The following is a 13,907-nucleotide window of genomic DNA, read 5'->3' on the forward strand; positions in this document are numbered from 1 at the left end:
ATTTAACATTATTAATATATTTATAAAATTTATATGTGTTTTTTATTATAAACGTATTTTTCATATTTTTTGTCCATATTCATACATTTCGAAAATATGTTTATATCTGAATTATCTGATACGATACTCCATACGGATCATTAGAATCAATACCATCCCAGTTTTGGAATGTTGGTCTGATAATTGTAAAATCCGGTTGGCCCACGATTGAACTCGGCGTTTTAAGCAAACCGGGTGAGTTCTGTAACTGCACGATTGAACTGGAGAGAGAGAGAGAGAGAGAGAGAGAGAGAGAGAGAGAGACGAGTAGCTCGGAATTTCCAGAAAATCAGAGCAGATCACCTGAGGTTAATTCTCAATCTCTTATCCTCTCTTTATCAAGTCTCCTGTGTCTTTTCCAAGGCTAAGGTTTCTGTTCATTTCATTGGCCAATTAGGGTCTGCATTCGCCCCTAAATCGTAATGTAATCAAGTATTTGTTAAAACATTTATGTAATTCTTGCGTATGCAGATCAGGGATCTAGTTTTTGTTTTTCTTCCAATTCTCTTTCCGTTAATTCCCAGATTCATTGACAAGCTTCAAATTCGTATTTTCGTCTCAGAAAATTTCTGCTTGGTTGCGGTGAGATCGAATTGATATGGGCTTCTTGATAACTACCTTAATTTTCATTGTTGCCGGTGTGATTGCATCCCTCTTGGCCAGAATTTGTTGCAACAAAGGACCTTCTGCCAATCTGTACGTTACTATCTTTCGATTTATCGTTCTTAAATTCAGATTTGCTTTCTGTTTTTCTCTATCGTTGAAAATATCTTTGTAAATGGAGCTAGATTTGAAAGATCCTTGAATATGTAAATAGAAAGAACTTAGCTCTGCCAGCTCTGATAAATTTAATGATTGCCACTGAAAGTAGCTTTTGTATCCATTGGATTTTATCTAATAGTGATCGCTAGTAGGTATTGTTCGCTTGAAGTTTTCTGCAGAAACTGTTTGGTCTTATACGTGAAATTCTTCTTGTGAACAATATGCTAATTTGTTTTCCCACTTATAACTTTCTGAGTGGTTTTTATATTATTTAATTAAGTTCAAAAAATATTTTTATTTGTTTTCTTGTTTTTAGAAGATCATCTACAGCAGCTGTTAGAAAAATTGATGTGCTACAAGTTGAAAGGGCTAGAAGAGCTAGGGGCATATCTTAAAGGACTTGGGTGGAAGTAATAAGAAATAATTTAAGCGCCCATAGTTTAATGATGAATATGGCACTGAATAGAACTGAATGGCAAAACGGGAATTATGTAGCTAACTCCATATAGTTGGGACAAGGCTTAGGTGATGGTGATGATTGCATTTTTTATTTTCATAACAATAAACTGGTGATAGTGAATCAAAGACAAGGCTCAGTTGGACCTGGTTGTGAGAAATTTTTGGTAGTTGGATAATTCCATTTTGTTATATACAGACAGAGGTGGCAAATTGAAGGTTATGATCAGAATTGGGTGAGTGGAGAGGTGTGACAGCATTTGTAAGAGGATGTCACTTCTCTGAGTGGTGGCCTCAGAAGATGATAGGTCCTTGGATGAGGAGACAGTTTAGGACAAAGTAATCAAAATTGAAAACAACTCAGTTTTAGAGACATCTGAAACATCTGTAGAGTTAAGTTGGAAAACTGGGTGCCTTTTTTTCTTGGGGGCCATCAAGCTGTTAAGTATTTTCATTTATCAAAAAAAGAGCTGTTATGAATTTTTTCATGTTGGAAGAGAGGGATTCTTAGTCTGGCAATGGTTGTCATGGAGGAATGGACATTCCTGTTTGGATTAGGAAGGTTCCCCTTGTGTTTGCGAGGATAGAACATTTTTTTCACCAGTAATCAGTAATGTGAGATAGAACATTGTCACTACTTCAATCTGATATTGAAGTTGAGTCATGAAGGGGGGGGGGTATCTAACTGAGGTTGTTGCAGGGATAGACGTGGCAGATCTGTTAAAGAACTAATCCTGTCTACAATAGTCCTGGTCCTAGACTAGTTTTGCTACTCTTGGTGATCATGTTTTCTTGTGTTTTGTATTGTCTGTTTGGTTGATGTTTGTTTTGTGGTGTGCTATGTGGCTGGTACTATCTTGGTACCAATGGTGGCTGTATCAAGCACTTCTTTTTCAAAAAAAAAAAAAAAAAAAAAAAAAAACAAACAAACAAAACAAACAAAAACATGTTGCTCATGCCTCTTGGTGGTTGTGTAGCTCTATGGAGAAGCAGTTGTTGAGTCATTGCTTTGTGATTGGGGTTTTTACTTTTTATAACAGTGTAAAGGTCTTTTTATGAGGCACCTATCTAAGGGCATTTTTGTCTACTCTTATTTTATACTAATAGAGAGAACTGTAAATATCATGCATTAGTATAAATACCAATGAAAGGGCCATGCTCAATCATAGTTTTCAAGGCATCTAGGCGATTCTGGGTGACACTGGGGCACCTAGTCGCCTAGGCGATAAAAATTTTATAATATAAAAATCTGACTTTTGGCTAGTTTCCTAGTTTTATATACCATTCAGCATGTATGTTAATTGAAAAAATAGCAATTCTCTTTATTAAGAACATTAAATTTCCTCTAAAAATGTGACAAATCACCACATCTAAAAGATAAAAATCTTTTACATATATTAATTTCAAAAACAATACTACTATAACAAGTATTTAATAGAGAAATTCATATTAATTAGCAGCTAAAGATGGTATCAACTTTATATGATAAATATTCAAGATGGAAAGTAAAATAGAAAAAACAACAAGGATGGAGTTTCTGTTTTATTTAATTAGAGAGAGAGAGAGAATAGAAAAAATAACTTTATTATTCTATTATTTCTTTTCTTTCTTTTTCTCTTCTCAAAACCCTTTGATTTTTTAAATTTCAATAGTCAAACATTAAAACAAAGTATAATTGATATATATATAGCATATAATAAAATGTATTAACACATACAGTAATAAGATGCAACAATATAAATGATATTATAAAAGGCACCCGCCTTGTCATTTTTGTTGCCTAGGCGGGTGCCTAGTCGCCTAGAAGGGCTCCTAGTTGCTAAAAGTCAAGGCGTATGGGTGAGGCGCCCAGCCAATACTTTTTGCCTCTTTTTTCTTCTTTTTGTCATATCTCTTCTTCTTTTCTTCCTTTCTTCTTCTTTCTCTTCTCTTCTAAAGTTCTTTTATTGACAAGTTGGTATTAGAACACCATGTAGATAAGGGACAGATCACTATCTTCATGCTTGGATGCTGACATCATCACCACCAACTGTTGATGTCAGCAAACCATATGGTCAGCTCATTTTCTCCAATCCATGGAAACCCTAGAGTTTGATGAGGTATGGTTCTAGATGTATTTCGATAAGGGTTTTATACTTGTTAATGGAGGTTTAGATATTTTTTTGGATTTCCTTCTGAAAAAGTTTGAACAAAATGAGGTAGGTTCTGCTGCTTGTGAGAGTGCTTTGGGGTTGTGCCTTGTACTGTTGGAACTGTATGATATTTGCGGATGCCCCAGATTTGGTTTAATTTGCTTTGGACCTGATTTGAGATTGCAGTACTATTTTTCATATTCTATAATTTACCGTTCAGCACTGTTTATCCTTTTCTGCTGTTATATATTGGAAATCATATAGTATTTGAAAGGTTTTTTTCTGAGGTGTATTTGATCTGAGTAACATCTTATATGCTGTATTGGTGTGAAGTAGTTTCTTTTGTGCTTCTCCGTGTGTGCTAGGTGGATGGTAGTTGTTGTACTCATGACAAGTAAAGAGGGATCGAAGGGAACAACTGGATATTTTATGGGAACCAATAACAGCCAAATATCCAGATTATGACGGTGAAACTTGATGGTAGCAATTTCCTGGAATGCTTTCAATTTATGAAGATATGTATTGAAGGTTGTGGAAAGATGGGATACCTGAGTAACTAGGCTGAAAAAAAACCCTTAACTGATGGCTCTAATTATTCTCAATGGGAACAAGAAAACTTTATGGTCATGTTGTGGTTGGTTAGTTCTATGCAGCCACATATAGCAAGGAACTACATATTCTTTTGATGGATAAAGACATTTGGGATAGGGTTTTGGCTACATATTGCCAAGTTCAGAACACTGCTAGGGTCTACCAGTTGTGTAGAGAAGCTACTAATCTTAGACAGGGGGAGAAATCTGTTGCTTTGTAGTTTTCTTTTCTTCAGCCATTATGGGAAGCAATGGATCATTTGGAGGTAGGTTGTAATCAGATTGGATTCAGCAAATCTGACTCTGGTTCGATTATGGAAAGTTTGCATCTGAATCCGATCTGAAATCTGATTGGATTTAAAGACCTTGGATTCGAATTCGAATCCTAATGGACTTGGATCGGATTCGGATTTAATCCAATTCTGCTTTAATTTTTTTTGAAAATATAAAAAAGTAAAAAAACTACTTACTTTTCAACTTTTATATATAATAAATTAATGTAATATACATACTGAATTTATTATATTTATAGATTCATATATAATATTATAAAATATAAAAATATATATTTTTTATAATTCTAAATATAATTATATAAAATATATAAATTAAAATCAATAAATATTATAATATAATCGGATTCAGGTTTTAGTCAGATCAGATGGAATCAAATCCGAATCCGGTCCGATTATTAATCGGACGTAGATTGCAGAATCCGAATATGATCCTATTACATAAATACATCATCCGAATCTGAGATAATCAGATTGGATATAGGATCGGGCCTCGGATTTTCAGGTATCATTGACAGGCCTCTTTGGAGGCACTAGAGTGGTGGGACTCATTTGATGAAAAGTAGCATAGGAAGCATGTGGGGAATCTTAGAGTATTTGAGTTTTTGTCTGGGCTGAACTCTGATTGTGACTTCATACAATAGTACATCTTGAGTTATAATGTTATTACTCTGCTGCATATTCCTTGGTCCAAGGGGAAGAGAGCTGTAGAGAAGCTATGATTCATATACCTACAATTGAGCCCAAGGCTAAGGTTGTGCTGCTAAACCTAAAATAAGTGCCACTTCTAAAGGGGCTCAGGTGGCAGGGGGAGAAGATGTGTCCAACTACTGCAAGAAGCCAAAACACACAAGAGATGGGTTTGAAAGCTTCATCTTGACTTAATACCAGGTAAGTTCAAGGGGATGAAGAAAAATAGTGCCCATATTGCCACTAGGTTGTGTCTGCCTCCTGGCTTGGTTGGAAAGAAGCAATAGTGCTACTTTCTTTGAGCCTAGTGGTCCATTTATAGCCTTTGCTGAGTCGGGTAATTGTATTGTTTGTCATGTTTTTACACCCATGTCTTGGTTTATTGACTCGGTGCTTTTAATCACTTGATAGGTATGTCATGTACTTGTGTTGTTTCAGTTCCTATAATTTGTCTTTCGGTAGAGATGAAAGTTTCTCTAGATAAACAGTTTGTGGTAATGTAGTTTATGGAGGAGTAAAAAACAGTTTGTAGTGGCTTAATAAAGTAATTTAGTAGAATATAGGACAATGTCTCATTGTATTTGAGTTATTATGGCTAAAGAATCTCCTTACTGAAATGGTTATCTAGGTTAATAAACCTATGAACCTTCATTGCAATAATCAAGTTGCCATTAATATTGGAAAGAGGAAGGGAGTTACAATCAAGTTGGACTTGGAGAAAGGCTATGATCTAGTGGATTAGAATTTCTTAATTGATATCATGAGAAAGTGTAGCTTTGGGGACCTGTGGTGTAAATGGATTGGAGGTTGCTTACAATCAAGTCATTACTCAGTTATTGTTAATGAAATGGTGTTTGATAGCTGGAATCAATATGGAAGAAGATGACTTGAGGGCTATGTCAGATTCTTTAGGTTGTAAGAGGGGAGAGTGGCCTATGAGATACTTAGGGTTACCCTTAGGTGACAACCATATATCTACTAGAATCTACTAGCTTTTGGACCCTAGTGGTGGAGAGGATTGAGAAGCAGTTAGCTGGGTGGAAAAGAAACTATATTTTGTTGCTGGGGGAGGGGGGGGGGGAATTAACTCTTAGTCTCTTATTATGTCCACCCTTGCCAACCTTCTAGTGTACTACATTCAGTGTTTAGGATGTCCATAGAGGTAGTGAGGAAAATTGAAAACACCATGAGAGATTTTCTTTGGGAGCTGGGGGAAAGAAAGATCATATGGTAAGATGGGAGAAGGTGGTGAAATTAAAAGTAGAAGGGAGCTTGGGAATTGGTAATGTCAAGATGAAAAATTTGGCTTTGCTTAGTAAATGGCTTTGGAGTAGTTCCCCAAAGAGAATGAGAGGTTATGGCACAACGTTGTTGCAAGAACTCATGGCATGTCAAGCAATGGATGGGATGCTAGTTGTCTCTGTAGAGCTACTCTGGCTGCTCCTTGGAAGGCCATCCATGAGATTCTTCCTACTTTCCTCAATCATGTCAGGTATGACTTGTCTTCAGGTCAGAAAGATTTTGGGAGCATGTTTGGATTGGGGATATCCCTTTGGGTGAGAGCTTTCCTTCTCTTTTTTCTCTTTCCAATCTTAACGGTAGACCTGTATCTGATTTCTTTGGCCAACACCCTCATCCATCAAGGCTTACCTGGAACTTAGGTTTTAACAGGAACCTTAGGGAATCTGAAATTCCTAATGTGTCTGAGTTGTTAGGTTTGCTGAATTCAGTGGTCCTGGGAGGAGGTTGTTTGGATTTTGGAGTTTGGGGGCTCAATCCTGATTCTCATGTAAGTCTTTAATTCTCTGGTAGCCACCTCCTCATCTCCTTCTTTCCCAGTCAAGGAAGTTTGGTGCTCTCCCATCCCCTAAAAATCAATGCTTTCTATTGGGAAGTGTTTCATGGATGTATCAATACCTTTGATCTGCTTCAAAGAAAAAGGCCAAATTGGTATTTGTTCCCCAATTGGTGCTTCCTTTGTAAGTCAAGTGGTGAGACTGCCTTTCATTTCTTAATTTACTATCCTTTTGTTAGCTTTATTTGGAATTGGTTTTCTTCTCTCTTTGGATGCAGATGGTCTTCTCCTGAAAGTTTGGAAGGATTGTTTAGCCCTATTGTTTCTAGCTATACTAAAAGGAGGGGTAGGATTTTAGGGAGATGTACTAGAGCAGTAGCAATGCTTTGGATAGTTTGGGAGGAAAGGAAATCAAGAATCTTTGAAGATAAAGAGAAGGAAGTAAGGAAGCCTTGATAAAGTCATAACTCTAAGAGTGACAAACTAGGAAAAAAGTCTGGAATTTTTCTCAGATTTTAAGGTTGAGAATTTTTTCACGGCATGAGGTGTAATTGCTGCCTCATCATCGAGAAGATAGAAACCTGTTGATGAGTGGTCTCTTCCAACTTGTGGTTGGAAGAAGCTGAATTTTGATGGGAGTTGTGTGGGCAATCTGGCCCTGAGGGATGAAGAAGGAAATGCCATGACCTTGTTATACTCGGAACCTGCTGAACAAGGTGGTGTGGTTAGATTGAAGCTACTGGCTGCAGTATATGGGGTTGAGAAGGCTAAGGATTTGGGCATTTGATAGACTGATCATTGAGGGTGATTCGAGAACTGTTGTGGACTGGTTAACGAAGGGGGAGGGAGTGACATGGCAGCTAAGGAATGAATTCAGGCGATTCAAATGGCTATCAAAAGACATGACAATCCATGCTAAATGGGTTAGAAGAACTGTCAACAGTCTGGCAGATGGTTTAGCTAAGCAAGGGGTTCAAAGAACGTACGTGTATTGGGCTAATGGTAATTCTTGGGTTTGGTCAGCTGTTCTGAAGCTGTGTTTTTCTTTATTCCACAACCTCTTGTTGTAATTCTGCTTTCCATTATTAATGAAATCATTTCTATCTTGCTGATCCCAAAAAAACATACAACCCTATTCAGCAACTGCACTGGACATATTGCAATGGAGGGACATTTTATCAGAGAACAAATTGCAAATGGAGATGTTTATTTGCCTTCTGTGAGATCAGAAAATTAGTTAGCTGATTGTTTGACAAAGGATTTCCAAAACCCAAATTGAAAGACAATCTTAGCAAGCAGGGCATGTATGATATCTATGCTCAGCCTGAGGAGGAGTGTTAAAGAAGTGTAGTGACATATACGGGGGTACTTATGTCTTTGAAATTAATCTAATAATTGGGCAGCTAATTATGGGCATAATTGTATTTTTCCAGTTTCATAGAAATACTAATGATAAGGAGCGTGTGACCAATACAATTTTTTCTTCTTCTTCTTCTTCTCTATTTCATGTTGTTTTCTTCTATTTTGGAGTTCTAATATCTTAAATCTATTTTTTGATCAATAACTGCATAATTTTATTAATGATAAAGTAGAAAGGAGTATACATAGTATAGAGATACAAGAGTACAAAGTAAGTCAGTGAGAGATAAAACCTCTTATCTCTCCCCACAACAGGTCCCCTCACTTACAATTGTGCCAAGAATAAAGTCTCTCTCCCTACTCTTTGTTTGGCTAAAGCATGAGCTAAGGAATTAGCACATCGCTTAGTCCAATTGAAGGATACTTCCATGTCTCTTGTCAACCATCTGAGTTTCTTCTTTTCATTACTGTAATTCCATTGCTTCATTTCCTCACTTTGTATACATCTCACTACCAATTTCGAATAACCCTCAATAATCAGTTTCTAATGTTCAGTGCTTTCACCCTTTGTACACCTTCCATCAAAGCCAATACTTCTGCTCTAAGAGATTCTCCATCCTCAGCTGGTCCTGAGTATAGAGTGATTATCTTGCCCTCGTCATCTCTAAAGACACTGCCAATACCTGAGATTCCTGGGTTTCCCATGCTACTGCCATAAAAGTTAAGTTTGATGGACCGTCTTTCTGATGCAGACCATTGGTAATTGGGAACAATGTTACAAGATTCAATCACTTCCTTCCACTTTCTGAGTATATCATCTATTAACGCATTTGAAAAGGTTTCCAAGGATTTCAGTCAATGTGCCACTCTAATCATTATTGTTTCAATTATGTCTTCCTTGCTTCTCTCCTTCTCCAAAAATATTCTAGAGTTCCTTTCTTCGCAAATTGTCCAAATTGTTACTGCTCTTGTACATCTTGATGAGTCTTCTCCTTTTCTTTAGCCATACAAAGGTAGTTGGAGAAATAAGGCTTTAACATCTGTAGGACCCAAATAAGGAGAGATTTCCAAATAGAAGCAATGAAAGAGCAAGAGATTAGTAGGTGGTTGGAACCCTCATCATTAGCCTTACACAAAGTACACAAAGAGATAAGCACTACCTTGGTCAAAGAGAGTAGGATACAAATAGGCCCCCTGAGTAAGAAAGACAGGCCCGAAAATCAGGTAACTTTACAACTCAAGAAGACTTCTGGAGTTCAGCTGGGCTCCAATCTCCCTGGTTTGGAAACCTTTTACAGATGCAGTCCAAGAAACCACTTAAATGAGGTTGTCTACTCCTTTGGCTTTGTTATGGAACACTATTATTTCTCTCTGCCCAGATGGTGCTGATCACTGCTGCAGGAATTGATCTCCAAACACTTTTGGCCAACTTGGAAAGCCTTAAAACAGTCCGAGCACCATATCAGATCCAACAGACTTTGGCATGGCCCAGGGTACACCCACAGAGGAAAGATAGTGATTCCATAAAGACATCAAAACAGAACAGTGGAGGAACAAATGACTGTTGTCCTCTTCCTGCTGACCACATAACACACAACTCAAGTCTTGAATCTGCACTCCTCTCTTCAACAGGCTTTTCTTCGTGAGGCACCTATCCAGGGCAGCAGCCCAGCCCAGACAAGAGCATTTACTTTGGTAGGGGCTGTCACATTCCAAATAGTAGCAGCTGGAAAGTCAGGTCTTCACCTCCTTCCAAAAATCTGGCAAAGGATCTCACAGAAAATGATCCGTCTGCACTCCAGGTCCAGCTCCAGCTGTCTTCTTCCAACAGGTTTATGGTCTGATTGGGTATCAACTCAAACAACTCCCTCACTTGATTAATTTCCTAATTTTGGAAGTTTCTTCTAAATGAGGGGCTCTAAATGATAGAATTGTTTGAGACTTCATAGCACTCAGCCACTAGGGGTGCAAATGGATCAGATCATGACCCAATCCGATCCGAGATCCGATCCTATTTGGTTGAATTCGGATTACCCCTGTTCGGATCTTCGGATCGGATTGGATTGGATAATTTTTATCGGATCAGATTCTGATCACCCCTATCCGATCAAAGAAGATCCAATCCAATACGTATTACATATTTATAAATATATATATATATATATATATATATATATATATATATATAATACAAGTATATGTTATTTATTTATAATATATTTTTATAAATTTGTTATATTATTTATTTTTTATAAAAACATGTATATATATGATGAAAATAATTAAAAAATACTTGTATTTTTTGTTTTACTTTATTTAAAATAGTATATTTTAATTTTCTTTTAATAATTTATTATTTTTTAAAGAAAACAAGTCAAACTGGATCAGATCCAAAGATCCGTCTTACTGATAGGATTCGAATTCAAATCGACTCCTATCAGATCCAAACGGATTCGAATATACCCTGATTCGAATCCGATCCAATCCGTTTGCATCCCTATCAGCCACCAGAGCATCCTGATTATCAGCCAGGAGATACAACTGAGGAAACAACTGTGCCGAAGACCTTTCTGCACACCATTTGTTTTTCCAGAATTTTAAATACTGACCATTTCCCACCTTCTGAACTAGACCCCTATTCAGCAAGGGGTACAAATTCATGATCTTCTTCCAAAGGGAGCACCCTAGGGAATTAACACTAAATCTGGTTATCCAGTCACCTCTGTTTGTGCCATATTTAGCTGCTAGCAGTCTCCTCCACCAACTCTCCCTCTTTGTTCCAAACCTCCAGATCCATTTTCCAAGGAGGGCTTCATTAAATATCTTCAATTTTCTAATCCCCAGACCCCCTTTTCCTTTAGGACCCCTAACAGAATTTCAAGTTGATCTACTTCTGCAACAATGAAGCAAAAGGTGTCATCTGCAAACTGGAGCATCTGAACTTTCTCCCCCCTGGACATGCTTCAAAACCTTTCCACAAACCCAACTCACCTACTTTGTTCACAAAAGTAGTTAAAATCTCCATCACACAGATGAACGGAAGAAGGGGAAAGGGGATCCCCTTGTCTAAGGCCACTGGTACTTTTGAAGAATCCTGCTTGTTTGCTGAAATAGAGCTGTCGAATGAGAGAAGAAGAAGAAGAAGAAGATATGAGATGGGCGGCAGAATAGTCCTCACCCAGCCCTAATCTATTATATATAAGAACATTACATAATGTTACATAAATAGACAAGAATGCCCCTGATTAGTGATGGGACACCTAGTCAAAATAAACACTAAATAAGATTAGGCCAAGTAACTAAGGCCCAATAACTAACGACTTAAGACCCAACAAAGATAAACATACAAATTAAGACAGCCGAACCAACACTCCCCCTCAAGCTAAGCATGGATGTCAATCATGTTTAGCTTGCCAAGTAAGTCCACGAATTTCACTGTAGCTTGCCCTTTAGTCAGAACATCTGCAATCTGCATCTCGGAGGGAGTATAAGGAATGCAGAGTTCTCCTGAGACAATTCTTTCTCTAACAAAGTGACGGTCTATCTCAATATGTTTCGTTCTATCATGTTGCACTGGGTTATTTGCAATGTTGATGGCAGCCTTGTTGTCACAGTACAACCTGAGAGGACACTCAATCTTTATTCCAAGTTCACCAAGCAGGATCTTAAGCCATAAAAGTTCAGCAACACCATGAGCCATAGCTCGGTATTCGGTCTCTGCACTAGATCTAGCAACCACATTCTGTTTTTTACTCCTCCATGTAACTAAATTTCCTCCAACAAAGGTGCAGTACCCAGAAGTAGACTTCCTGTCCCCAACAGAGCCAACCCAATCTGCATCAGTATATCCTTCAACTTCAATTTTACTGTTTTTCCTGAACAGAATCCCTTTCCCTGGGCAAGACTTCAAATATCTGAGGATCCTTTCCACAACTTTCATGTGAGGGATTTTAGGAGTGTGCATGAACTGACTGACAACATGTACAGCATAAGCAATGTCAGGGCGAGTGAGGGACAGGTAAATCAACTTCCCCACCAGCTTCTAGTATCTTTCCTTATCAAGGTAGTCCTCTCCTACTGACTCCTGTAGACCATGATTCCGTTCTATTGGAGTATTTCCGCTGACATATATAGATGCCCTCATTGGACCTTGCAACTTCAATCCCAAGAAAGTATCTCAGTTGGCCCATGTCTTTGATCTCAAATTCAACAACCAAAACCTCCTTTAGTCTTTTAATCTCTTCCTGATCATCCCCTATAATTACCATATCATCCACATAGACAATAAGTGCCGTAAGTTTGCCATTTCTCTTCCTTATGAATAGGTATGATCTGCCCCACCTTGAGTGTAACCCCCTTTCTTCATGACCCCACATAGTTTCTCAAACCAAGCTCGAGGGGATTGCTTAAGGCCGTATAGGGCTTTTCTCAGTCTACATACCTTCTTGCCAAAACCATAACCTGGTGGAGGATCCATGAACACCTCTTCATGCAGGTCGCCATTCAAGAAAGCATTCTTCACGTCCAACTGATGTAGCTCCCATGAGAAATTTGCAGCTAATGATAATAGAACTCGGATTGTGTTGAGTTTTGCCACCGGAGCAAAGGTTTCTTTGTAGTCAATCCCTTCTTTTTGAGTAAACCCTTTTGCTACCAGTCTAGCCTTGTACCTCTCAGTGGACCCGTCCTCCATATGCTTCACAGTGAACACCCACTTGCATCCAACAATGCCTTTACCTTCTGGTAGATCCACTAATTCCCAAGTCCTTGCTTTCATTAAGGCCTTCATTTCTTCGTCCATAGCCTCTTTTCATTTTGGGTCAGATACTGCCTCAGAATACCTAGTAGGAACATGCACAGAAGAGAGAGCAGACACAAAAGAACAATAACGAGGAGACAAATGTGAGTAAGACACAAAATCAGCAATGGGGTGTCTGATAGTACAAGAACGAGTAGACTTACGAAGGGCAATAGGAAGATCCAAGTCAGAGGAACTGATAGGATTACCTTGAGTTTCTGAGGCAGGTTGATCCGAGTCCAATTGGTTGCTGTCATGAGTTAGAGGGCCCTTCTTCCTTCTGTTGTAGGTGATTTTGATATCTCTTTGCAGCCTGCTGGAGTCTTCAATAATATTTGCAACATCACTAGTAGTAGCTGGTACAATGGGAGCCTCACTAGATTCACCCGGGATACCACAACTAGGTGGATCAGGAGGAGAAGATGGAAGGCCTGAGGTAGAGAGAGGTACAAAGAATGGGGGAACAGAAGAATCCTCTTCCATCCCACTAGTCTCCTCCTGAAGAGGATTCTGGGAAGAATGAAAATAGGATTGAGACTCACAGAATACCACATCCTTTGTGACATTTTTTCTTGGTGACTGGATCATAACACTTGTATCCCTTCTGAGTAGGGAAGTACCCCAAAAAGATTCCCTTTGTAGCCCTAGGATCCAATTTGGTCTTCTTCGGATCCTTGACATGTATAAAACATACACAATCAAAGACTCTCGGTGGAAGAGAAAAGTCAGGAAGATGAGGGCAAAGAACAGAGAAAGGAGTTTTCATCCCCAATACCTTGGATGGCATTCGATTTATCAGATATGATGCAGTAAAGATTGCTTGAGACCAATAGTTTTTTGGAACTTTGTGCTGAAATAGTAAGGCTCGAGCAGTCTCCAATAGGTGCCTGTTCTTGCGCTCAGCAACCCCATTCTGTTGGGGGGTACTAGCACAAGATGGCTGATGAATCATTCCAGCATCCTCCATAAACAGATTCAAGGACCTTTCAAAGT

General features: G+C 38.4%; 1 protein-coding gene across 5 annotated transcripts in view; it reads left to right on the forward strand.

Annotated features, from left to right (window-relative positions):
- The first annotated feature begins 207 nt into the window (after nucleotides 1-207).
- Nucleotides 208-13,907, forward strand: part of LOC148853086 (ATPase, V0 complex, subunit E) — a 50,487-nt gene continuing 36,787 nt past the window's right edge. Inside the window, exons 1-2 of one of the 5 annotated variants that reach the window (XM_088944899.1) lie at nucleotides 208-347; nucleotides 602-735. In XM_088944899.1, the coding sequence (XP_088801025.1) occupies nucleotides 638-735 (98 nt within the window). In that variant the 5' untranslated portion in view covers nucleotides 208-347; nucleotides 602-637. Of the gene's footprint in view, nucleotides 472-601; nucleotides 736-13,907 lie in introns of all 5 variants that reach the window. The other 4 variants (XM_088944902.1, XM_088944901.1, XM_088944900.1 and 1 more) reach the window with 4 other exon arrangements.

This window comes from Nelumbo lutea, chromosome 5 (assembly GCF_056320005.1).
Source record: "Nelumbo lutea isolate HS-2025 chromosome 5, American lotus-T2T, whole genome shotgun sequence".
NCBI classification, from domain to species: domain Eukaryota; kingdom Viridiplantae; phylum Streptophyta; class Magnoliopsida; order Proteales; family Nelumbonaceae; genus Nelumbo; species Nelumbo lutea.